The 27,416-nt window shown below is 35.9% G+C and overlaps 1 protein-coding gene and 1 non-coding gene across 2 annotated transcripts; one reads left to right on the top strand and one right to left on the bottom strand.

The window, feature by feature from the left end:
- Positions 1–94: 94 nt before the first annotated feature.
- Positions 95–26,781, bottom strand: LOC101265999 (acetolactate synthase small subunit 1, chloroplastic). The gene is made up of 12 exons (XM_004251946.5): positions 26,308–26,781; positions 25,827–26,040; positions 24,710–24,793; positions 24,539–24,607; positions 22,840–22,923; positions 22,579–22,731; positions 20,886–20,972; positions 16,712–16,816; positions 16,481–16,603; positions 2,001–2,153; positions 1,386–1,451; positions 95–473 (listed from the first exon to the last, which is right to left on the bottom strand). The coding sequence occupies exons 1-12, from the start codon at positions 26,529–26,531 to the stop codon at positions 390–392; spliced, it is 1,446 nt and encodes a 481-aa protein (XP_004251994.1). The 5' UTR covers positions 26,532–26,781; the 3' UTR covers positions 95–389.
- On the top strand, positions 15,490–15,593 carry LOC112939951 (U6 spliceosomal RNA). Its single transcript, XR_003244879.1, has one exon. It is a non-coding gene; the product is annotated as a U6 spliceosomal RNA (small nuclear RNA).
- Positions 26,782–27,416: the final 635 nt, after the last annotated feature.

A 27,416-nucleotide genomic window follows, 5' to 3' on the forward strand; every position in this document is an offset into this window, starting at 1 on the left:
ATAGCAATATCAATCATGTTCAAGCAAAGCTTATTGAAGAACTATCATTGATAAAGAATAAAAGAAGCAAAAAAAATAAAAAGGAAAAAAGACGAAAGTGCTGAAAATCATTGTACCACAAAGATATGATTTTCTTTGTTCACAACAAAGTTATCAAAGACTGGTCTATGTACTGGTTTAACTGTACCCTATTCGTTTTTTGGGGAAAAAAACCTTGCAACTAAGCTAAAACACATGAAGAACATGTACTATTATGAGATAGAACTTGATCTGAAGCTGCAGAGTTGCAATGGAGGCCATCTCTGTATTATGCAACTTAATTCAGCCATCCATGTTCACACACGTTTACACTAAGAGCAGGCATTTTCCTCAAGCCTAAGAATTTTAGACTACAAAGGGTAAGAATATCCTCGTAGATACTTTGAATCCACACCTGATTCACGTACCAGCGCCAGACGTCCTGTTCGTGCTACCTGGTAGAGTAATCAGGTCAGGAAGCTCAGCCTCGAAAAACACAACCATAATGGAAATTGCAAAGGAAAATTAAACTTTTCGTTTGAACTCATGAACATAGAGCTTTTGGAAAATATACAGAACATGGTGGTACAATATGCGCTGTTTTAGCCACTACATGAACTTAGTCATACCTGCTCATGTGGTAGGCTAAATAAGGAATACAGTATCCTCTTCCTTTTGGGTTGTGAACTGAAATCTACTCATTAGTATAACATTAAACTCAAATTACTGCATTTCCCTTTCTTGAGCTAATAGCTTTTAGCATCTGCATAACCACACCATAAAATGACCTGATTATCTCTTACATCTCCATCCTCCCCCTTCCCTCGTGCTTCCCACTATCCTTTTTCCTTTTTTTGTTTTGTTCCCTTTCTGGTGCTTATTCAATGTCTTACTACCTTATTTTTGCTCAATTTAATGCAAAAATTCATATTCCACATTGGCATCAAAATCTCCTAAAGAAGAATGTACATATTATGCAATACATTTAGGTCAACAGCATCTCTTCAGAAAGGTTCATACTTATAGACTTCATTTCATAAACAATGCATAATTTGATCCCTGTTCTCTTAATCTCATGAAACAAACAAATGACTGAAACGATAGACTTTTCATGAACAACGCATAATTTGATCCCCGTTCTCTTAATCTCATGAACCAAACAAATGACTGAAACACTGTAATAAAGCCTAGCCATCATAGTGACCCTTATCCCTCTGTATCACAATTACCCATTACAGTCCATCCTTATCACAATCCCTGGACTTCGGAGCCCTTCTTACAACCTCATTCTTACGCTAGCAGCAGCACTGCCTATTACTGGATAATAACTTTGATATCAAATAACAGGAGTGCAATAGGTAACTGACCTCACAAATACCATAAGGCTCTAGTAGCCGCTGCAAAGCAACCATCTTATGCAAATCTCCTGTAAGCTGGACAAAGCAAAGAAAACAATAGCTCATTAAAATGGCCTAGCGAAGCTTCATCCATATTAGATAAAAGTAAAGGGCTGCCAGGTTGGTCTATTAATAACAATTGAAGTGCAGATAGATAAAGCTCATACAAACTTTTTTCTTCTTCAGGACAACGCTCAAAGAGTGTTACACCATACAAACATAAAGAACCAAAAAACTGATTTATCATGATCCATGGTAATCTGAGTGAGCAAAATGGAATGGTGAATGATTGCATGTTCATAAAGCAATAGCTTGTCCATGCCAATTTCTTCAATGAAGGGAAAAACCTTATGCAAGTGATGCGAGCATCAGCTATAATGATGTATTTCCATTTACAAATAAGGTTGGGAAATGGAGGATGAAGCAGGAGCACTAGAAAATACAAACTTCAATATATCACAAATTTAATACACAATGTTTCTTGCATTAACCCAAAATAGGCATATAGTACACCCAGTACCAAAGACAGCCTGTAAACGAAGTCCAGAGAACACATTCAAAATACTAGTGCAAAGGGATCTTCACCTCAAGAGTTATAGTATGGTCAGACACATCAACAGCTTTTGCTCTGAAGATGCTGGCAATATCCAGAACATTACGGCGTGCTGCAGCATTAACAGCAATCTTTATCAACATTAATTCTCTCTCAGCAAATGGGAGGTGAGTAAAATCCCGAACCTGAACAGATGCAACAAATCCATTCATCATTTTCTGCTCATTCACAAATAGGAAAGCAAATTAACACTGTACTTTTAGATCAATAGGGTTCCTACAAGTTGTTGAATGTATGGGGACAGCAGCATTGTGTTTAATACAGTAAAACAGCACTTGGTTCTTGGCTTGAAAAACAGTTATCTTTCTTTGGTCGGTTTTTGTTTGGACAACAAATGTTTGGATCTGATTTTTCTTTAAGAGAAATAAAAGGATTAAGGATTTTAAAAACACCCGCAGAAAAATGAATATGCATGCTTTTTAGAAAAATTGAAACAATATATCAGAATTTGCACTTTAACCCGATGAAGTAGGTCCGATCAGGACCAAAAGATTGTTTTACGTCCCTGGAGTTAGTTACAAAACCGAGAAACAACTTCAAGCATATTCATTTTCAAAGATAGACAAATTAGTCCCTCGTTAGACATGAATGATTTGAAAATTCAAGGGACATCGCATGTTAAGGTGCATACACTGTATTTCTATATGTAATTTTCTGTTTAGCCCTGATCTACACAAAAAGAAGTAGAAGGAATAAAGGTCACCCATTTCACAGATTCTGAAATGATGCTCATTAAAAACCACACCTCATAAAAATCACTCACTGTAGTTTCAAATACTAATAGGAGTAACGTACAATGCAAAATCTAAAGCATAAACAGGCTCTTAAAGTTATATATGTAAGATGACATACACATCAATAGTCCAATAATCCATCAACAATTCAATACTTATCTTTTAGAAGGTAACAGAACTGTATACAAATAACCAGCACAAAAATGTGCCGGAAACCAAAATGAGAGTTATATCAGAGGATCCGAAAACTAAAGACTAAGAACTCCCTACCCTTCTTATAAGAAACCTAGAATGTCAATAATTATAACTGGATCATCTATATATTCTGACTTGCACCAAAACAAAATTGAAGAATACATTTCATTTTGAATCTTTGCAAGGGGTTGCTTGTATCTTCAATGACTCTGAGTTCTTTTTCTTCTATATTGTCCATCAAATTGTTGTTGGGGAAATTTCCCATCTGTCTTTCTTTTGTGTTGCATTTTACCCTCTTTTTTCATTTCGTCAAGACTTTAAATGTTTTCCTAGAATTGCCCAACTGATACCTCTTGAGGTTGATAAACAAATTCCATAACTGGCTGGTCATTTGCAATGTAGAAACAGATGGTTAATTGTCTCTGCATTTTTTCCACATAAATAGCATCTCGAACAAAGTTGGAATCCTCTTATGTTTGGTTCATCCCGTAGAGAGAACAACTTCCCAAACCAACCAAGTGAAAACTGACACTTGGTACGATAGCTTTACTTTCCATGTAAGTTCCCAGAGCAAATAACTGAGTTGTGATCCCTCTGATTCATGTATTTCTATGCAGACTCACCACGTAATACCCTTTATTATGACTTCTCCATTTGAGAGTGTCTTGCCTTCCTGCAGTCCCTTGCACTGTTCCAAGGTGCTAAAAAGGTTTGATAATCTGTTCATTTCTAAAACATGCATCATCCTTATAAAAGTAAGGTACCACCCTTGTGTGGACCATACTTCATCCAGTGTAGACCCTGTCGTCAAGTTATATTTGTCAGGATATAGCTGTTTGAGGCTTCCAATACCCAACCAATCATCCTCCCAGAAAAATATTCTTCCTTCACATTGAAGCTCAACTTTTCTCAGAAAACAAGCCACAGGTTTCTTATGGATCTCCAGAGACTGGTATCATAAGGGTTATTCACCCCTCTTGTCTTCCAGAAAGCCACTTTAATATAATTTGACAGTGCTTTGTGAAATTTCGTCCATCTAAGCCATTTGCTTCCAATCCCCATCTTAAGCAATATTCCCAACAAAAGACTTTCAGTTGACATGGTCATAGACTTTCCCAATGTATAACTTGCAAATGATGCCTGGTTTCCCTTTCTTCTTTCTGAAGTCTGTACTTCATAAGCGGTCAGTACACCGAAGATAATTTTGCCTTCCCCCTTTATGAATCTACCAATTTATACATAACTTTCTAAGTCTTTCAGTGAAGATCTTGGAGATCAACTTGTAAATACCTCTAAGGTCCCTCATATGTCAAGTTCTATTCCTTTTTAGGAATCAAAGCCACATAAGTGGCATTGGAACTTTTTTCAAACACCTCTTGAGAGTGAAAATTCTACACAGTTGCCATTAAATCGTGTTTATTACTCTCCAACATTTGATTAAAAAGAACCATAGTATATCCATCTGGTTTAGGAGTTTTATCTGTTACACATAACTTAAGACATTCCAGGTTTCCTTCTCCTCAATAGGCTTCTGTAATTCTTCTTGTTCCTCTGTAGTGACTGAAGGGCAACTTTCATGTTACAACATGGTCTCCATCTGCAGTGTCAAGCGTATAACTTCTCACAAAATGTAATGATCTCCCTTTTGGTATCAGTTGTCTCCACAATAGTCTCCCCCTCCACCACCAACAGGTCAATATAGTTGTTCCTCATATGAACATTGACTATCCTTTGGAGGAACTTCGTATTTCTATGCCATTGCTTTGGCTGCGTTTTCTGGATCTTTGCTTCCAAGTTATTTCTTCATCTTTAGCATAATCTTCAAATTCCATAGCAGGTCTGCTTTTCTGGTAACTCTTCCTCATTCAAGCATCTTTGTTGCTGTATTTATCCAGTTCTGTAATTTGGTTCAGAATCAAAATTTTCCCCATCTCCAAATTCATACATGTGCTTGAGCTCCATTCTTTCAATTTGTCTTTCAAAGCTTTAAGTTTAGTGGCTAAGATATAACTTGGCCTTTCTTCTATAACAAAAGATGTCCACCAAAATATGACTCTATCACTAAAAAGTTCAGTTTCCAACCACCAATTTTCAAACTGAAAGTAAGATTTGGTGTTCTCCCCTATGGAGCATCTCTTGTATTGCTGAACATATCATTCCATTCTACAGAAGAAGAAGAACCAATCAATAGGGAAGATGTTTCCAAACTAGTTTCCTGGTCCATATATAGATTCCCCTACCAGTTAAAGATCAAACATCTCTCGTCTTCAATAAAGTTATAGAATCCATTCATGTACCTAGTGCTTCTGCTACAATTCCTCTTTCCAGAGGTGGATCTAACAATATTGAAATCATCACCTATCACCCAAGGCCTTGTAAAATGTGAATAAGCCCCTTGCACTGTTACAATTCGGAGCATAAACCCCTGTCATATGCCATTTGAAGTCCTCAATTTTATCTAAAATTGCATGTCAAGATTATAGGACCCATTGCCCTCCTATATCTTGCTGTCCCACATCATTAGAGTGCCTCACCTAGTTCCACTAACCTCTAATTGTTCATACTTCACTCCCATATTTCCCACGTTGTTTAATTGTTCCCAAATATTTTTCTAGTTTTGTTTCCAGAAAGCAGGAGACATTTGCTTTCCATTAGGATCAAACTATTAACCATTCTCTTTGCCCTGAGAATTGAGATTTAACCCCCTCAGGTTCCAAGATATTATTTTGAGAATCATTATTTCCCAATTAAATAATATAAGGATTGGAAATTCTAATAATATAAGGATTGGAAATTCTAGCCCTGTAATCACTTCAGAATTTCTATTGGGAAGTTCAAACTATTTATCTTGGGCTTTATCAGTTGAATTGTGGCGCAAGGGTCAAGGTGGATCACTTAATGAACAAGACTAATGTGGTAGATGTAAAGGCAAAGCTAGTGAGAAAGATGCAAAAGTCAAAGCACATTGGGAGAAAGTAGATGCTCAATTATGTAGTCTCCTATGGCATTCAATTGATTCCAAATTGATGCCCTTGTTTTGCCCATTCCAAAAGTGTTATACAGTTTGGGAAAAGGCACGTGCTTTATACACTAATGACATCTCTCGATTCTATGATGTGATATCTCGATTGACCAACTTAAAGAAACAAGAATCCAATATGTCTACTTACTTGGGACAGATACAGGCAGTCATGGAGGAATTCGACACGTTGATGCCAGTAACTACGGATGTGGAAAAACAACAAGAACATAGACAAACATTGTTTGTAGTTCTTACTCTTGTTGGACTTCCTCCTGATAATGATTCTGTGCATAATGAAATTTTTACTAGCCCTACAGTTCCTACAATCGATGAATCATTCTCTCGCTTCCTTCGTCTTGCGGCACATCCTAGTCGCAAAGTCGTTTCATCACCCACTGTTGACTCCTCTATTCTCGCATCTCAAAACTTTGAAAAGCTTACATATCAGTTTACGGAGAATCAGCGAGGGGGAGGACATTTTGGGAAACCTCGATCCAAGTGTAGTCATTGTCATAAGTCTGGACACACTCGTGACATATGTCATATTTTACATGGTCCACCATCCAATTATGATCCTCTTGTTCTAAAGGAATATAATGAGTTCCTTCGAAATCGCGCAAGTAATCAGTCATCTCCACCAGTAGCATATAGTGCTCAACCTAATCAACCATCCAATAATGCTCATATTGCTCAGATAGAATATGATGAGTTCCTTCAGTATCGTGCAAATAAGCAAACGTCTCCACAAGTAGTTTCGGTTGCACAACCTGATGTGTCTGTCACGGGCAATTCTTTCGCTTGTGTCGCAATCTAGTACTGTTGGAACATGGGTCGTGGGACTCTGGGGCTTCTGATCATATTTCTGGTAATAAATCACTTCTATCCGATATTGTTTATTCGCAATCTCTTCCAGCTATTACTTTAGCCAATAGGATCCAGACAAAACCAAAAGGGGTTGGAAAAGCCAAACCCCTATCTTCTGTCACCCTAGACTCTGTTCTTTATGTTCCTGGTTCTCCTTTTAATCTAGCATTTGTTAGTCGTTTGACGAAATCCCTACATTGTAGCATAACTTTTTTCGATGGTTTTTTCCTCATACAGGACCGTAGTACGGGACAGATGATTGGAACAGGACATGAATCACAAAACCTTTACTATCTTACTTCTTCAAATTCCTTGACATCAAGCTCCGTTACAGATTCCGCAGATCTAATTCACAAACGTCTGGGACATCCGAGTCTATCCAAACTGCAAAAGATGGTGCCTAGTTTGTCTAGTTTATCTACATTAGATTGTCAGTCGTGTCAACTTGGGAAACACACTCATGCCACATTTTCTCGTAGTACTGAGGGTCGTTCAGAGTATATTTTTTCATTAGTTCATTCTGATATTTTGGGTCCTAGTAGAGTCAGTTCCACCTTAGGATTTCGTTATTTTGTTAGTTTCATTGATGATTATTCAAGATATACTTGGTTTTTTTAATGAAAGATTGTTCTGACTTCTGAGTTATTTTCTATTTTTAGAAGTTTCTTTGCTGAAATACAAAATCAGTTTGGTGTTTCTATTCATACTTTCCGTAGTGATAATGCCTTAGAATACTTATCATCCCAATTTCAGCAATTTATGTCTGACCATGGAATCATTCACCAAACATCTTGTCCATACACTCCTCAACAAAATGGTGTCGCAGAAAGAAAGAAAGAATAGGCATCTCATAGAAACTGCTCACACTCTCCTCATTGAATCCCATGTTCCGCTGCGTTTTTGGGGCGATGCAGTCCTTTCAGCTTGTTATTTAATTAACAGAATGCCCTCTTCGTCTATTCAGAATCAAGTTCCAAATTCCATATTGTTTCCTCAGTCACATCTCTATCCTATTCCCCCATGTGTCTTTGGGAGCACATGCTTTGTTCATAATTTTAGCCCCAAGGAAAGATAAATTAGCTCCTCGTGCCCTCAAATATGTCTTTCCTGGTTACTTTAGAGTTCAAAAAGGATATCGTTGTTATTCACATGATCTTCATCGATACGTTATGTCCGCTAATGTTACATTTTTTGAGTCTCGGCCTTACTATACACCTTCTGATCATACTGATGTCTCTATGGTCTTACCCATACCTCAGGTTTTACCTATGCCAACATTTGAGGGATCTACAATTACGTCTACATCTCCAGTTGCAATGCCACCACTACTAACTTATCATCGTCGTCCACGTCCAATCTTAGTCCCAGATGATTCATGTCATGCGCCAGACCCTGCTCTACTGCGGACTTGCCTCTACCTAGCCCACCGCTTGCACTTCAAAAAGGTATATGATCTACTCGAAATACTAACCCGCATTATACCTTCTTAAGTTATCATTGTCTATCATCACCACATTATGCTTTTGTGTCGTCTTTATCCTCTGTTTCCATTCCACTACAGGAAGCACTTTCTCATTCTGGATGGAGGCAGGCTATGGTTGATGAGATGTCTGCTTTACATAAGAGTGGTACTTGGGAGTTTGTCTCCCTTCCTGCAGGTAAATCTACTATTGATTGTCGTTGGGTTTATGCAGTCAAAATTGGTCCAGATGGTCAGGTTGATCGACTTAAGGCTCGCCTTATCGCCAAAGGATATACTCAGATATTTGGACAAGATTATAGTGATACTTTCGCTCATGTGGCTAAAATAGCATATGTTCGTCTTTCTCTATCTATGGCTGCCGTTCGTCATTAGCATATGCGGCCCCTTAAAGTTGTTCGCATATTTCATTTAAACACCTCATTTAAGGCTAGTACCTATTGAACACTTAAATCTTAACAAATCTATACCTATTTAACACAAAATGGTAATTAATAAAAGCACAAACATGCGTGCATCTCAAACGCATATACATGAAAAATAGACCAATACAATATTGACACGTGGCAATTGAATCAAAAAAATTATAAACTCTATTCAAATAATTCCAGAAGAATTTTTAGAAAACAAAATATTATGTTAAAGTTGACCCACCCCCACCCTACCCCACTCCACCCTCCACCCTCCTTCTTTCTTTCTTTTTTCCGGCGAATGTATTTTCCTTTTACTACGCCTCAGCCACCAGTAAACATTGCCTCAACCCTTCTTCTTCTCCGTCGGATCTTGCTTTCCTTTCTACTGGGTTGCTGCACTTCAACCACATGTAAATCATTCCGTTTCTTGAATTTTATCTCTTTCATCGGTGTCGATATTATATCATTGATCCATATCTAAGTTAACCCCTCATTCACCTATCATTCTAATAGCGTTAATTATGATTTAAAACCTTTCGCCCATTGTCTAATAATCATTTATTACACTTACAAAAAAAAATCAGCCTCGCTGAAATATTTTTTCAACGAAAATAATAAATTTTCGTCGGATTATTTGAAAAAAAAAAGAAAAGAAATCAATATCATAAAAGAATTGGAGAATTGGAAAGGTTAAGAGAGAGGTGGAGGGGGTGGGTGTTGGTAAAGAATGAATAGTTGCAGGGAAGATGGGGGAGAAGACAGAAATGTTACTTGGTTTTTTTAATTAATTAATTATTATTAGTATTTAATAATTAGGGTGTAAGTTGAAAAGAAAAAGAAAAAATATATTTTTAAATTCCTTCACGCGCTTTAAGAGTGTGAAATACACTATTTTTGACATGTCAGTTTTTTGTCTAATAGGAATCACTTTTGAATATGTAAGGTGTTCAATAGGTACTAACCTTAGTTGAGGAGTCTAAATGAAATATGCGGACAACTTTAAGGGGCCGTAGAAAACTTTAGCCAAGAATGCTTTTTTGCATGGCGATCTTGAGGAAGAAGTCTATATGGAGCAACCACCTGGTTTTGTTGCTCAGGGGAGTCTAGTAGCCTTGTATGTCGATTGCGTAGGTCACTTTATGGTCTGAAACAGTCTCCTCGAGCTTAGTTAGGAAAGTTCAGCACAGTAATTCAGGAGTTTGACATGACTCGTAGTGGAGCTGATCACTCTGTGTTTTATCGACATTCTGCACCAGGTCGATGTATCTATTTGATTGTTTATGTTGATGATATTATCACCGGTAATGATCAAGATGGTATAACCGATTTAAAGCAACATCTTTTTAAGCACTTTCAAACTAAAGATCTTGGCAGATTGAAGTATTTTCTAGGTACTGAGGTTGCTCAATCTAGATCAGGCATTGTTATCTCTCAACGCAAGTATGCCTTAGAAATTCTTGAGGAGACAGGAATGATGGGATGTTGACCTATTGACTCCGATGGATCCGAATGTTAAACTTCTTCCGGAACAGGGGGAGCCACTTAGTAATCCTGAAAGGTATAGACGACTTGTCAGAAAGTTGAATTATCTCACAGTGACTAGACCAAAATCTCTTTTCCCGTGAGTGTTGTAAGTCAGTTTATGACTTCCCCTTGTGATAGTCATTGGGGAAGCAATTGTTCGTATTCTTTGATATATAAAGTAAGCCCCCGGCAAAGGACTACTCTTTGAGGATCAAGGTCATGAGCATATCATTGGATATACAGACGCTGATTGGGCAGGATCACCCTCTGACAAACGTTCGACATCCGAATATTGTGTTTTAGTTGGAGGTAATTTGGTGTCGTGGAAGAGTAAGAAACAAAATGTGGTTGCTCGATCTAGTGCAAAATCAGAATATCAAGCAATGGCCGACAACAACTTGTGAGTTAGTTTGGCTCAAACAGTTACTGGGAGAACTAAAATGTAGCAAAATTGATCAAATGGAACTTGTGTGTGATAATCAAGTGGCTCTTCATATCACATCAAATTCAGTGTTACATGAAAGGACTAAGCACATTGAGATTGACTGTAACTTTGTCAGAGAAAAGATACTCTGAGGAGATATTGTTACAAAATTTGTGAAGTCAAATGATCAGTTTGCAGATATGTTCACCAAGTCTCTCACACGTTCTCGTATTAATTACATTTGTAACAAGCTAGGTGCATATGATTTGTATACACCAGCTTGAGGGGGAGTGTTAGAATAGGAATAAGTATTTCTTACTTAAAATAGGAATTATAGTAGGAATAAGAATAGGAATTATAGTTGGAAAAGGTTTCCAATGTAGTGTCTATATTCTATAAATAGGGTCTTCATGTAACAATTTAGATACAAATAATATTTTCTCCAATATTTCTCACAAAGACAGGCTACAATGGTTAAGGGCCGAAAATGGAAAATTCACAGTAAAATCAGCGTACAGAGACCTTGATAGGCCAGTTGCAATGCTCTTACCATGGCCTGGAAGATGATATGGAAAATTAAAATACCTCACAAGGTGGCTTGTTTCACCTGGTTTGTAGCCACGCAAGCAGTACTAACTCGGGACAATCTAATGAAAAGGGGAAGGCAATCATGTTCCATGTGCTTTTTTCTGAAAAAGAAACTGAGTTAACAAACCATCTCTTCATCCATTGGAGAGTGACAGAGAAACTTTGGCAAGTGTTTTTAACTTGAGGGTTTGGTTCATGCCAAGGCATACATCATAAGCCTAACAGGCTGGAATAGAGAAGGAAATATGTCAGGCCACAAGGAGAGATAAAAGATAGTCTCTGGTTGCATCTGGTGGACAATATGGAAGGAAAGGAACCAGAGACGTTTTGAAAACAAGAGCATCCCTTTCCCGAGCTTGAAATTGAATTGCCTTGCAAACTTTTATTTTTGGTGTAACTATGTCCTCCCTAGAAAGGTGGAGGACATTGCTCACTTTTTCGATGGTTTGTGAGGGGTATAGGTGATAGATATATTTGGTTTTGCTGTAATTACTACTGAAATACAGAATTGGTGTATTTTGTCTAAAATGTTAACTTCCTCAAAAAAAAAATCTCCATCAGCATTGAGTCCATTTTATTGTGGCTAACTATATTTTAATGACCTTGTATGAGTAGCTGGGCTTAAGTAAGTAAACTGGGTCTGTTTGTAATAATATCAATTCATTTCGTTCTTTATTCATTATTGTCTGGTGGACTAATCCAGAGCCAGACTCTAACAGAAGTGGGGGCCTCAAAAGCCAGGTACCTCTGTTCATGTATTAGGTTTCTATTTGAAATTTGACACTTGTTTTGAATCGCAATTTTTAAATTACAGTCGTTTTCCTTTCTCTCTTTCATATAGGGCCTTACTGTCAATTCTTCCTTTGTCACCACTGCTTCATCTCCACCGGCAAACACCTCGGTGATTCGCACCAGAGAGGTATAATAAAGATAAGACCTTTATCTACTGTCTTCACCTCCTTTTGGAACTCCTCTACATCTCCTTGAGTTTCTATTCTCTCTCATTTTAGATGGTTTTTACTGTCTTCACCTCCTTTGGAACTCCTCTACATCTCCTTGAGTTTCTATACTCTCTCATTTTAGATGGTTTTAATGAGGTATCCTCATCTGTTTCCAGCCATCCTCTACAGTGATTACCGCTGACTTTGAAGAAATTTACCCATAGCTCTATCTAATAAATGTTCGTTGACTAAATAAGCAGCAGCCGACAGTCATCACCATTCAGATGAACCTTCACCCGCTTCCACTACCACTCCCCCTACAAGATGTGTTCCACCATATATTTACTTGGAAACTCAAACTGAAAACAACAGCCACCCATCTCATACATGTTGTTTACCACCAAAGACATTCTTTCAAGTACTTTTTGACAAGGAGAAACCCGCAGCCGCTACCCTTTGGATGCGCACAGGGTAAAACCCCCGCTCCTATGCAATAACTCACAACCACATAGGAGTGGTAACCCGCACTAGGCAAGCCCGGTGCGACAAGCTCGACCCAGAAGGCAAACACTTTGCTTTCACTGACAAGGGGTTTCAAACTTGAGACCTCCAACATGGAAGTCCCAAGCCCAAACCACTGGGCCACCCCGAAGTAGACATTCTTTCAAGTACTAGCAAACCACTTTCAGATATCTGCTACCATTGGTTTATCCTTCAAATATTTGCTTAAGCTGCCCACCACACACCTTTCCAGAAATCCATTCACAAGATCCTCAGCTCCTCCAGATATGTTGCGCGTGTTGATTTGAGCTTCAGCAGATTCCTTTGTCGGCCATTTACTAGCTCTGACCAAATCTGCATAAAGAATCTTTCGCTAATAAAGGCCCCTTCGTATTGTTTTATGAAGTTCTCATTCTTAAATGCAATGCTACTCTACCCTGCATTGAACGTAACCTCTGGAATAATAATAACCTATCTATTTTCTCCTTGTCCAGTCAATATTATGTTCCCTCAGCAACAGAAGCTTAACTGTTTCTCACTTAGCTTCCATCTTCTAATGTGTGGACCAGAATCCTTTGATGCCACCCGTACAACGAAAACCAGTCACTCCATGGTCCTACTGAAAGTAGTTCTATGCATCAAATATCAACTTCAGCTCTGGGAATGAGACTGGTAAGATCACATGATTTAAAACCTACAGCAAAAATACATCATATTTTTACCCATATTAGGCTACTACTGCTTTAGATTAATCATACTAAATGATTAGTAGAAAACTACTAAAACTTCCGGAAACTTTCGGAGATCGCTGGAGAAAAGGAAAATTCCTCCTGACCTCCAGAAACTTGCCTGAGAGAATTTCTCGCTTGAATTTTAAACACCTACAGTATCCCCAAAATTGCATTTTCATGCAGAAGTAAATAAAATTTACTTTTTAAAAGCAATTGGGAGATACCAAGTGTTTCTGATCTCTTTGGTAAACTCGAAGATTTCTCAGGCCTAAAGGAGGAGGAGGATTCTCTCACTTGGATAGGCGGCACCAAGTCTGTTTTCTCTGTCAAAACAGCTTACAACTACTTAATGGATTTGGAGCAGTTCAATGACCCTGGCCATGGAAAGAGATATGGAAAGCAAGAGCTCCTTTCAAAGTGGTTTGCTTTACTTGGCTAGTTGTTTGGAAAGCCTGTCTCGCTCATGATAAACTTCAAAGTAGGGGTTTTCATCTGTGTTCTAGGTGTTTTCTATGCCATCAGGAAGCTGAAACCAGTGGGCAGCTTTTCTTGCATTGTTCAATTACCAGACAACTATGGCAACCTGTTGCAGCATTAGCTCAAATTGTTTGGGTGATTCCCCGAGTACGTTTGAACTTTGACCTAATATGTAGTTGGAACAATATACAAGGAGAAACCTGTCACAAAGAGTGGTGGAAGATTGTTCTAGATTGCATATGGTGGACAATTTGGAAAGAAAGAAATGCAAGATGTTTTGAAGGCAGGTGCAAGTTCAATCCAGAAGATCAAGAGCTCCTGCATTTCTTTTCTTTATTTTTGGTGTAAAGAAAAGTTAGTCGATGATGTTGAATCATTACTAGACTTTATGCCTCTTTGGAAGTTCTGTTTGAGGCTGTATCTGTAGATATGATATACCAGGCCTTCTTTTAGCTAGCGTTTGGCCATAGATTTTCAAATATTATTGGCAAATATTATTTGAGTGAGAATTTGGGTGAAATTTCACCATGTGTTTGGCCATAGGATTTGGGAAATATATTTCACCTGTTTAGAAAAATATGATTTGTACACACAAGTTTTAAAAACTATCAAAACTAACAAAAAGTTTGTATTACAAGTCAATTGGATGTTCGTTACAACAATAACAAGTAGTGTCCATGACACTAAAGCAATGTGGTAATTTGGAGTGAGTGCAACAAGAATTATTCCATACATCGTGAAGTAGACAAAGCACATGACTTTGTTACCTAGAGCCAATTTTTAATAATTTTCATCAACAATCATATCATTATTTAATATTCACTAAATATTTCATCATTATTTTGGTATTCACGTAAAAAATTATGTAATACAACGCAAGCAACTACTAGAGAGGGTGTTTTTGTAAAAGATAAAAGATTGGGGTAAAATTTTAATTTTCAAAATATCCCAAATAATGAGATTTGGCCCAAATACTAGAAAAAACTAGTATTTGAAAATTTGGGATATTTGCCAAATAATGGCAAATTGTATGGACAAACATTATTTGCCAAATTATTCCCAAATATTATTTGTAAATTTTATGGCAAACGGGCCCTTAGGGTGCTGATGAAAATAACATGTTACTAATTTCAAAAAAAAAAAAAAAACAGTAAAGTGGTGCAAGATATCTCCTTTGAGGTAAAATGCTCCACTTGTTCAATGAAAGGTGTGGACAAAAGTCTAAAGCAAAAGGGAATCCTTTTAAGATGCACCCAAGGGTGTGGCCACGTGATTAGTGAAGTTGGTTGAGAACTATTGAGGTCTCAAGTTCAAATCCTAGCGGAAGCAAAAACACTAGATGATTTCTTTCCATCTCTCAAGCCTTAGTGGATAGATTTACTTGGTACCTGTACTAGTGGGATGTAACAAGTACCCCGTTGAATTAATGAGGTGCCTACAAGTTGGCCCGGACACCACTGTTACCAAATATAAAAGAGAATCCTTCGAGGATTGACAATTTCTTTTCTTGAGTAGTACGCCCAGAAAATAGGAACTGGCTAACACATTGGTATGCAAAGTTGAAAGAGTCCCTTCGAGGACATCCGATAAAATTGGAACGATACAAAGAAGATTAGCATGGCCCACTGCGCAAGGATGACACGCACAAATCGAGAAATAATCCAAACTTTTTAGTTGTTAGCTTCTCAAAAAAAATTGAAAGAGTGAATAGGTTAAAATCCTCCAAAACTACCATCAGTGTGAGATTCATACCTAAACTACTGGGTGTTCAGAACCCGCTGAACTACTATGAAACTCATACTAAAATCCCCCCACCACCGAAAGAATATGACAGGCTACGTGAACATCATGCTCCAAAAGCTCTTCCAAGGAGTTTCACGTGGCAGCACACATGGAAAAAAAATTGAGTGAATGGTTAAAATTCCCTAAACTACCATCGATTTATTAGTTTCATGCATAAACTATTGAGTGTTTGCAGAACCCCCCTGAACCCATTGTGCAAGGTGTACTCCTTTTTAAGACTTTTTTCATCTTCCACACGGCTCTCAGGAAGTTATCCTAAATATTTTGCTACTGGGGGATTTTTAATTAAAAGAAAGTTATAGTCCAGGGTAACAGGAACATCCAATGGTATAGGTGTTAAACTCACAAAATGGTGATAAGGCTAGGTTTTTAAAAATATATTTACTCACGTTAAAAAGTGTCCAACTAATAATTAATGAGCAGTTCAATACTTGAAGAACAACTTCTGAAAAGTGCACCGAAAAGGGAAAAAAGAAAAAGAAAAAACATTGTAGTACTTAGCCAGATGAACATACTACTCTATAAAGTTCATCCTTAATTTAGAAAGCTTTTTATCTGATAGTTAACATGTTCGGTCACAATAATGTGAACTAAAATAAAAAGTGACCAAAACATCATCATACTTGCAATAAGTCATTCCCAGCCTCGCAAGAAAATTATACAATTGAAGTGAACACAATTTTATGACTGAAAATGTACAAAATCATCCATCGGATTTGATATCGAGCCAGCACTTCTGATAGATGACTACTTACCTCGTGAATATCAACCAACTTATACAGTTGCTGCACCAACTTGCTAACTGACTCATCTGTACCAGGAACAACTGTTGTAATACGAGAAAGCCCCTCAACTTCAGCATGTCCAACAGCTAAACTCTGGAGAGGAAATTGGAAAACAATTAATTACGAAGAACACCATAATGAGGAGCCAAAAGGATATGAAAACTTAGCTTCTGTTCCAAAAAAATATATATTTGAACCTACTTGGATGTTATACCCTCGTCGAGCAAAAACTCCGGTGACTATGTTGAGAACTCCAGGAGAGTCATTCACAAGCATTGACAAAGTGTGTGAGCGGAGCCCACTCGTCTGGAAGAATTAAGCCAAGGACTAAAGTGAATATCATTTGTAGGCACGTTTCAAATGAATAGACTATCAGTCGAGACATAGAAAACATGAAGACGTGTAACTCAAGAATGAAAAGACTAGCAAAATCTGTTCTCAATCTGAAACATCCTTAGAATTGCAGAACATTTATGGGCCATGTCACTATGGAAATTACTCGAGCAAACATTAAGACAGACAACTGAGACAAAAACTAAAATGCAATCAGTGAAAATTAAGGAGGCAAAGCTGCAGCTTTTTAAAATAAGCAAAGACAAATTCAAGTTGACACTAGGTTTTTGTTAAGAGGGCACAAACCAAGTTTCACATATTGTGCATACAATCTTTTAAGGGAGAGATTTAAATGGCCAGGCTGGTAGTAGCGAGGATACTGAACATGGTGGTTACTGTTATGGCACTAGGAATAACTAAGGGAAGGCTACATTTGAATTTGCATTCTAACCTAATTACTTGTAAGACGGGGGAACCATAGTCAAACAGACTTTATCCTTTAAGAAGACGAGATAGAAGTATATGCAAGGATTGTAAGGTTATTCCGCGAGGAGTGATGACCACCCAACATAGGCTAATAGTCTTTAGATATAATGCTTAGGAGTAGATTGAGAAAGGTAACAGATTAAGTTTCAGATATTGTGCTTACAATCTTCATCGGAGGAGATATTAATGGACATGTAGTTAGAGATAGCAGCGACTTTGAATAAGTCCATAGAAGTTATGGTTACGGTACTAGGAACGACGAAGGGAACACTATATTAGAATTTGCTTAAGCTTATGATGTAGTGGTAGCTAAACAGTTTAAGAAGAGAGATTCTCACATAATTATCTATAAGAATTGGGGTAACCATAAACTGAATTTATCTTTACAAGAAAATGTGAATAGAAGTATTTGCAAGGATCGTACGGTTATTACATGAGAAGCAATGACCACCTAACGTAGGCTAATAGTCCTAGACGTGAAGATTAGGAGTAGAGTGAGAAAGGTGATGACTTACAAACAACTGCAAATTAGGTGGTGGGCACTAAAGGGCGTTAAATAATAATTGTTTCAAGAAAAATACGGGAGAGGGGAGCTTGGAACATCAAGGGAGACAGACATTATACGAAAGAAAAAGTCAAGTTGCATTAGAAAGTAACAACTGAAATGCTAGGTGCGTTTAAAGGTCTAGGAACTCAACCACATGAATCCTGGTGGAGGTATGAGAGGTACAAATAGTTATTAAAGCTAAAAGTGAGTGTTAGAGGATGTTTCCAAAGGCAAAGGACGGAGAATCCTTAATGAATATAAGAGACCTACGAAGGAAATAATAGTAAATCCCGAAGGGAAGTTTTAGGTGGCTTGTATCAAAATCTAGGAACACAAGAAGGGGAGAAAGAAATGTTTAAACTAGCACGACTAAGAGAGAAAAAGGATAAGGATTTAAACCAAGTGAAGTGTATTAAGGATGATTCTCAACAAGAGTTTCGGGATTGAGGTACTTTTATGATAATTGCTAAACTCGAATCACGAGAATAACATTTTAGACCAACACACATTTGTGAACATTGGAGACTTTAGCTATACTGGTAGAATTAAGCCGACAGAAGTAAACAATGTCACGAAGAATTTGAGGATTGAAAAAGCTTCTGGCCCTTAGAAGAAACTTGAATGAGTAGAAAATTCCCAAAATGATTGAACTTTTCAAGTTACTGGATAGTTTCCAAGGAACACAAACAGGTGAGGATTATTTATGGTGGCATTGGCACATCAAAGATAGATATAGGGTGAAGGAAGGATATAAACAGGCAAGTCTTAGAGATAATCAAGACTTCAAATGGCCTTAGAAGCAAATCTGGAGAATCAAAGTGCAACACAAAGTAGCATGCTTTACCCTGCTGCTAGAAACAGTTTTGACATTGGACAATGTGGCCAAGAGAGTTATATGCTCCCTGTGTGGTAAGGATACAGAGACAATGAGACACCTCCTCCTACACTGCAATTTCACTGACCAACTATAGCAGATTTTCCTTAATCTCAGAGGCGTTCTTGGAGTATGCATACTAAGATTGATGAGACTCTTTTAAGTTGGGAGGGGGATGGAGTTGGGACTATAGATAAAGATGGAGGGTGATCCCTGCATGCATATGGTGGACTATATGGAGAGAGAAATGATATATGCTCTGAAAATAGGAACAACAACCTGCAAGAAGTCAAGCTTAAATGTATTTTATTATTCTGTTTTTGGTGTACAAATGTCTACTCCAATTAGACTGGGTCAATCATATATGCTTTAGGGTCCATCTAGATTTTGTTCAGCTTAGTAAAGATCATTACTCTTTTTCTTCTTCTTTTTTTTTTTGTAAATATGGTTTTTCAGTACTACCTATGTATCGACTTAAATACTGATGTTACTAGTGTAAAAAAAAAAAGCTTCTGGCCCTGCTAGTATTCCATAGAGGTTTGGAAGTGTCTTGGAGAGGTCATGAATAGAATGGATCACCAAGCTATTGAATGTCAAACTAAGAAGTGGTAGGATGCCTAATGAGTGGTGGAAGAGTACCCTGACTTTGATGTATAAGAACAATGGAGACATTCAAAGTTGTGCAGACTATCATGAAATTCATCTCATGGCATACAATGGAACTCTAAGAAAGAGTGATAGAAGCAGATTTTATTTAGAATTTTTATAAATATAATTTTTAATTTATGAATATATTATATGTTGAATTTATTTGACTAAATCTTATGTTTATTTAATTTTGATTTCTCCTAAATGTCCATTTCACTGTTATTACATATTTTTAATCAAATAGTCTTTTAATCACTTGAAAGTCTATATTTGTATATCAGTTAGATGAAAATTTTATTTTTAAGAGTAACTAAAGCTTGCAAAGGAAGTATCAAAAAAATGGAGGGTATTTTTGTAAACAAACAACTTATTCTTAGAAATTATGCCATGCATATTATTTGAATATGACAAACCAAAAAAACAATCAAAAATAATCTAAACATAACTAATCTCATCATAACTTATCCCAGCATAACTTGCCTTCAAACCAAACGACCCCTAGGGTTTAGGATAGTAGAAGTAATACTAAATATATGCATTGCGGGTTTAGTCAACATGAGAAGAGAGAAGTTGAGGTGAGACTAGACGGGATTCCAGTGCCAAAACACAAACAATTTAGATATCAAGGCTCACTGTGTCAAGAGAATGGAATGATAGATGAAGGTGTTACTCATAGGATAAATCTCAGATTTGAAATGAAGAGGTGCTACTGGGATCCATCTTAATCACAGTGGTGGAGAAGATGATAAATCCGAGTTGTTCCTTCCTTTGATTCTTTTATTATAGAAGATAAAGCGATAAGCCTTCCATATAATATACAAGGATAATGTAAATATAAAGGCATGTTGCTTTGATTTTCTATGAAACGGTGTTATCAAAGGCGCGCTTTAAGCAGGCTTAAGCCCTGAAGCGAGGCTCAAAATGTGTTGAGGGCTTCGCCTCGCTTTATGTGCGCTTCAGTGTCGTCATCAAGGTTCTAAGGCAAGTTTTTCCTTGCCAATGAATCAAAAATGAACCTTTTATGAAGAAGTGAAACTAAATAATTGATATTTCAGTCAACCATAATTTTTTTTCAATTTCTTTGGGCATATATTTGTCATACATGTTTATAATTATTAGTCTTGGGCTAAACATATATATTTGTATTCTTTTCTCCCTTTGCGCCTTTTTTCATTGAAACCCATGGACCTTAGAGTTTTTTTGCGCTTTTCGCCTTTAATAACACTGCTATGAAAAATTCAACAAAAAAGCCTTCCTGCAAAAATGCACAATTAGGTTCATATCCTTTAAAGGTTATAGCAAAACAATCATGTGATTTTACACGATCTACAATCGAGCAAGATTGTCAAATGCCATCAACTCAGGACAATTCCCTAGAAATGTTGAATGAAAAAAGTACGTATACATCAAAACCCTCACAAATATGTAAAAAGATTCATCTAGAAAGGAACAAAGGCACCTTTGAGGAATAGTTAACCATTTCTTACATCTTCATCATTGAGAACACCCCAGTGAGCATCAAGAACTTGATTGACTCCAGAGTTGCCATCTGTCTCGACAGGATAAACATCTCCCTTCATTTAGCAAAAAAAAAAGTGCATACAAGTGAGAAATCCAGGCTATTGTTGGAAGAGGGGAGGAGAAGAAAGACATTAAAGGGTGTGCATTGACTATATGTACCATCTCAGGTTTTAATAAGATGCATTTGGTGGAATTGATTTTTTCTAAAGACAATTCTTTAGGGGTCGTTTGGTGTAATGGATAAGAGGAATTAATCATGTGATAACTTTTTAGTGGTCTTTAATTCATTGTTTGGCTTCAAAAATAGGGATAACTTATCTCAGGATTAACAATTAATCCTGGGATAAGTTATCTCTCGCTTAGGTGGTATAGTAATTCCAAGATAATTTTTTTTCTTTTTAAGAAAGGCAAGTTATCCTGGGATAAGGTGTGTAATTTAACAAAATACCCCCTTAAACTCTATTTTATACACCACTTCTACCTTCAAACATATTAACATAATTTTTAACAACATTTGTAATAACATTCACTACTTTAATTATATGTTGTTGTTATGATAAATATATTTTTCTATTAAAAATTAACATTTTATAAATACAATTTTTATTTATGAATATATTATAAGTTGAATATATTTGCGTAATTATTATGTTTATTTATATTTTGTTTCTCTTAAAATGTTCACTCCACTACTAAATTACATATTTTTTATTAAATAGTTTATTACTTACTTCAAAATTATATTTCATCTATAATTAATATACATAACTTTAATAATAAATTTTATTTTACTTTAATAAACTTAAAATGAAAATTTTATTTTTAAGCTAAATAAGATGAAAGTTTCATTTTCAAACTAACTAAGATGAAAGTTTTATTTTTAAGCAAAATAAGATGAAAATCTTATTTTTAAACTAAATAAGATGAACATTTTATTTTTAAGTTAAATAAGATGAAAGTTTTAATTTTTAAGTTAAATAAGATGAAAGTTTAATTTTTAAAAAATACGGCACAATCATGGAAATGCACACAAAAAAAAATATTTAAGCTAAATCAGATGAAAATTTTATTTTTAAGAATGAATAACTAATGTTTGAAAAGAAAATGTAAAAGAAAATTAAATAAGGTGAGGGTATTTTTGTAAACAAACAACTTATCCTCAAAAAATATACAATGAATATGACAAACCAAACAAGCAATAAAAATTAATCCCAACATAACTTATCCTAGTATAATTTATCCCAGCATAACTAGTATTCAAACCAAACGACTCCTTAGTTTATACTTCTGGTACAAAGGACTTTGATGCAAGAAAGTTTACTTATGAAAAAGTAATATCTATACAAAAACATTTCACAAAACTATGTTAAATAAATAAAAACAGATACTATGTTCTTTTTATGTTATTGAGCAAATTTGTTTTCATACTCATGACTATTGCATGACTTCCTTTTTTAAGCTTATCACAAACATAAACTGATTTCTGATAATTTAAACAAAATGACCCGTATATAGTTTCAACTGTGAGTAGAAGAACTCCGGCCTTGCCGAAAGTTACCAACTAGCAATTGGCTGTGAGTGAGGAGAATTGTTGGTTCATGAAAAAACAAATTATATATTGCTACAAAGAAACAAGCAAAGTCCACTGAAATTGCATACCTCAGCCATAGACATAGATTCTCCATTAGAAGTCTTCTTGGTTGTCCCTGCAACAGTATTAGCAGACATTGCAACTTCAAGATCTGGGTATGATGCTGCTGAAAACCGCCAAAAAGGAGCAGATTCCCCCATCTTTTCCCTTCTCAAGGCAATCTAAATTTTAACCAATCAGGTGAACATTGATTCCTTGGAAAACAAATTTAAATAGCAAATAAAAAAAAATATGCTACTCAAAACTTATTAAGATTTCCTTCCAGGTACCTTCCCAGTACGCGCAATTTCTCTAATTCCAAATTTACTTAAGTTCCTCTGAACAGCCACCATCTTCCCTGGATCTCCAGTTACCTGTATCAATGATGACAAGCAGCTCAAATGCGGATTTGACTTTGGCTCAAATTTGTAACTATTTCAGCCATGACATGCAGGAGATTTAGTGCTACTTGCAACTACTAAGCATTGAGAGAACCACAATCTGTCCGTTCAAAAGTATTGCTAGCAAAACACGTCAATGCTTATTGAGATGAAAGACGAAATCTTGCTAAAACTGCAGGCCATTCTGCAGTTCACTCAGCCATGACTAAACACCATTGACATAAAATGAGAACTAAAAAAATCTTTTGGGCAAAGGGAAAGCACGGTTGCGTGTTTGAAGACTAGTTTTCATGATTTTTCTTTTCCCCAATTCTAACTCCAAATAACTAGAAAACATATCTCAACTTTTCTTCTTTAGTAAAATACTACTATCTTGAGATATAAACTATATTAACGCATTGTTTTTTCGTACTTTGTTGAGTGATATATACAACACAATTTTCATAGACATTGGCCCTCTGAGCTTGCCCTGAAATTTACTTATTTTTCATAAGAGGTGAAAGTCTCCATACTCAGAAGTATGTGGTGGATGTACTTAGAAAAGCACTACGCATCATTGAGATAAATTCATGTTGACCACATGAAGACACCTGAAATCATGGCACAAGATGATGGAAAAGCATCAGAAAATCAAAGGACCCAACTTTGATTTCTCATACATGCCTAAGCCTTGGTGGCAGAGTTATCCAATTTTATGTATTGAAGATCCAGGTAATGATTGAATGGCTGAGGTGCAAACTGCACCCAGACATCAGTATTATTGGAAATGGGGATGGAAATAGTAGATATAACAGGAGACTAATGTATGATCTAATAAATCAATACTAGATTCTATTTGCTTCATAAGAATAGAGCTTACTGCTATCAAATGGAAGTGCTTCACAAGAATTAGGACTAACCTTGATTATCAGAATTCATTTGGAAAGAAAAATGAAATTGTCTGTACTGCGAGCTATGATCTATTTCTTTTTGACAAAGAGATATGACCTATTTATTGAAAATACAACAGAAGATAAATCTTATTTTGGACATAAGACTTTTATCTTATTGTTTTCCTTTTTTCACTGAATATCGATTTTATCAAGTGTTCTTTGGTTAGAGATCAGATTTTATCAACTAACTTGCTGTAGTCTTTTCGTTAGTTACACATAAAGCTTAATTTATTATACGGGTTCCGACTTCTGACTATTTAGAGTTCCTACTCTATATTAAGACCTTTTCATACTTTGTTTCGAATACACTTGAATAATAGGCAAATTGATATTGGTAAAAATATCCCTCTCTATTCTCTTTTTTAGAAAAGAATCTACCTCTGTATTCTCTCTTACTATTTTCTCTATTTTTTTGTCCCCCCCCCCCCCCCCTCTCAATTCTCTCTTTTTTTCTTCTCTCACTTATCCTTCTTTTTCTCTATTTTCTCCGGTCTCCCTTCTAGCCCTGCATTAATTATTCCCTAACAGAGTTTCATTACTGAAACCATTTTACATATCTATGTACTAGACATATGTCTAACATTTGATATCCAGTTCACAAGCATCAAGTTCAAGATAGAAAAAGATGGATTCTGATCTATGTCATCAAACATCACCTCAATAGTCAGTGAATGATCAGAGATATCCACAATTTTTGCCCTGAAAATGTCCACCAACCACATAACCTGGTAATGACCAAAAGATTTGGATCAATCATCACATAATAGTAGAACCTTAAAATGGTAAATGGTACTCAGCTGACATATTAGAACCAATAGTTTAAGAACCTCTGCGCGGAATTTTGGATCTGCGCTGATTTTGATAAGCATTAGTTCACGTTCAACTTGTGGCTCCTTGGATAGATCTTCAACCTGACCATCATTTTTTAAAGAATAAAACAAAAACACCAAATAAAATAAGAAAGTAGGGGGACAGAAAAAAGAAAAGTGTTCATGTTACACCACCTAAAGCTTGAGACTTCAGTATAGGCTCTTTAAATAATAATAATATAAGCTCTTTTACAACAACGCCACAGTCCCAAACAAGTTGGGTGTCGGCTATATGAATCCTCACTGACCACGTACTCCCTATAAGCTCTTAAGCTCAGCTAATTGAATTGTGAACTAGTTCAAGTACCAAAGACCGTATTTATAACCATAGCTGAAACCATTTCCATGAATTTGAGTATTGAATATCTTTCAGCCATTAAACAACATTTTTCAGAATAGCATTGGCACGTCCATTCAATTGACACAAATCTACAGACCAGAGAAATGTAGACTCAAACATTGATGCCATCACTTCAATTAAGATACCATATGAGACAAACAATTCAACAAACTAGTAAACATGCAATATGCATTACCAAAGGGGTGGATTTTGCTGATACAAACACTGGTAATACCATACTCTAACCTCAATTGAAGCATGCAAAGATGTTAATTTGATCCAAGACATTAGTAAGATTCACCAAACAAGTTGTATAAATGCATATCCACTTCATGTATGACAAGGGAACCTGCCATCACTATCCTCCAGGTACCCACAAGGTAAACCCCGCTCCACTATAGTAGCTCGCAAACCACTTAAGAGAGGTAAACTACACTGGGCAAGTCCTTTGCCACGAGCTCGAGAAAGCTTGAGTGGGTTTCGAACCTGAGACCCCCAATTTGAGATTTCCCTGTTCAACCAACTTGACCACCCTTGCAGGTTAATGCATATCCACTTCATATTCCACAATAAGTTTCATTATTTTGTTACAACCTAAGCCCATACTATTGGGCCATGCACCAGACTACTCCTAAATGGTCGACATCACTAGTTCTAGTTCAAGGAACCAAGACCCTGAGTACTTAATCAAACAGCTTATAAATCGAAATACCGCATGAAGCTAAGTGTTATCACCTTGATCACATTTACGAGCTTTTGTAACTGTTCCATAACTTGCTGTAACACCCTTTCAGTTCCAGAAACCACTATAGTAAAAAGAGCCTTGTCCTTGTTTAGACCAACAGCAAGAGACTCAATATTATACCCTCTTCGAGCAAAGACACCCGCAATACGATTGATCATTCCACTTTCATCACCAACAAACACTTGAATAGTATGACGCCTAACACTGTAATCACATTTACACCAGCAATTCAGTATTCTTACACTGACTTTGACCTTTTAAAAAGTCACTGGAGTTTAAGGCATATAAGTTATAGTAGACGAAAATATTACACTTGTAATTAAAAATTATTTTTTTTAATAACAGAAACCTTGTATTGAGGTCAAAACAATTTTTTGAGAGATTGTTGAAAGCAGAAAAATTTGACAACGAAACCTTTCTTATGTATAGTTTTCAATCTTTACGAATTGAATTTGAGCAAAGAAAACGTACTTTGTTACGGTGGATGAATCGGAAGTTGTAACAGAGTGGTCTTCATTTGCATGTTTTTCATCAGCTTTAATGGCAGAAACTAGAATTGTTTTGGGATTTGAAAGGGTGAAATTTGGTTTCGAAGTTGAAAATCGAACAACGTGGGGAAAACCCAGATGGGAAATAGAGGAATAGAGAGAAATGGAAGGTCTATTGAGGGTGGAGTGAGATGAAACAGCCGCCATTAGCAATAACGTTTAGAGAGCTTGGAAGAAGAATGCTTTCGTAATGCAAAAGATGATTTCAATTTGGCAAAAAGGGCAAGAGTAACTTATTTCTTTTTTTCCCAAAAAAAAAACACTATAACCTCCCTATTATTAATTTGGAATAATTATTGATTTATTTTATTCCCGAATATTAATAATTTTGAGATTATTTATCTTATTTTATTCTTTTAATAATGAATAAGTTATCTGAGCTAGGATATCTTATTTTGTTTCTAATTATGAAAATAAGTGTCTTATATATAGATGGTAGGATATCTTATTTTTGTTTCTAATAATGAAAATAAGTTGTCTTATATATAAATGGCAAGATATCTTATTTTATTTATTTATTTTTATAACAAACGACCTTTTATAATTTAAAATATTAGAATTATATCCATTCATTCACTGATCTTCTTATAATTTAAAAATTAAGTTAGTAATAGTGTTTATCTAAATATTTCATAATTGTTATAATGAGGTGTTGTAATATATGTATATTGTCATTTGGCGTTTGCGTTTTGCTTTTGGATCTTATTTAGTTATTACATAAATATAAAGTATGTAACATTCGTTTGATATTTTTATATATAAAAAAGGAATGTATTATTTCATCAAATAAATAAAATGAGTGTGAAAGAAAAGGGCGAAAACTGATAGTATTTCATTGATAACTATTGGGCACTATTTAAATACACTTTATTCTATTTGTATTCGAAATTTATGGTACAACATTAATAATAATTCCACAAATACTTTACTATTTTAATCTTATACATAATATTCTCCTATCATTTTTCTTGGCATAGTTGAGTCATTCTGGACTTAAATTAGATACCTTGGGCTATTACGCAATATTTGAGT

This window comes from Solanum lycopersicum, chromosome 12, assembly GCF_036512215.1.
Source record: "Solanum lycopersicum chromosome 12, SLM_r2.1".
Taxonomy (NCBI): Eukaryota; Viridiplantae; Streptophyta; class Magnoliopsida; order Solanales; family Solanaceae; genus Solanum; species Solanum lycopersicum.

Coding starts and splice junctions, on each gene's coding strand:
- LOC101265999 (XM_004251946.5), bottom strand. CDS start 26,531: ATGGCGGCTGTTTCATCTCACTCCACCCTCAATAGACCTTCCATTTCT. Junction 22,924..24,538: donor ATCATTCACTGACTATTGAG/GTGATGTTTGAT, acceptor TCATTGATACAG/GTAACTGGAGATCCAGGGAA. Junction 1,452..2,000: donor ACCATACTATAACTCTTGAG/GTGAAGATCCCT, acceptor TGCTTTGTCCAG/CTTACAGGAGATTTGCATAA.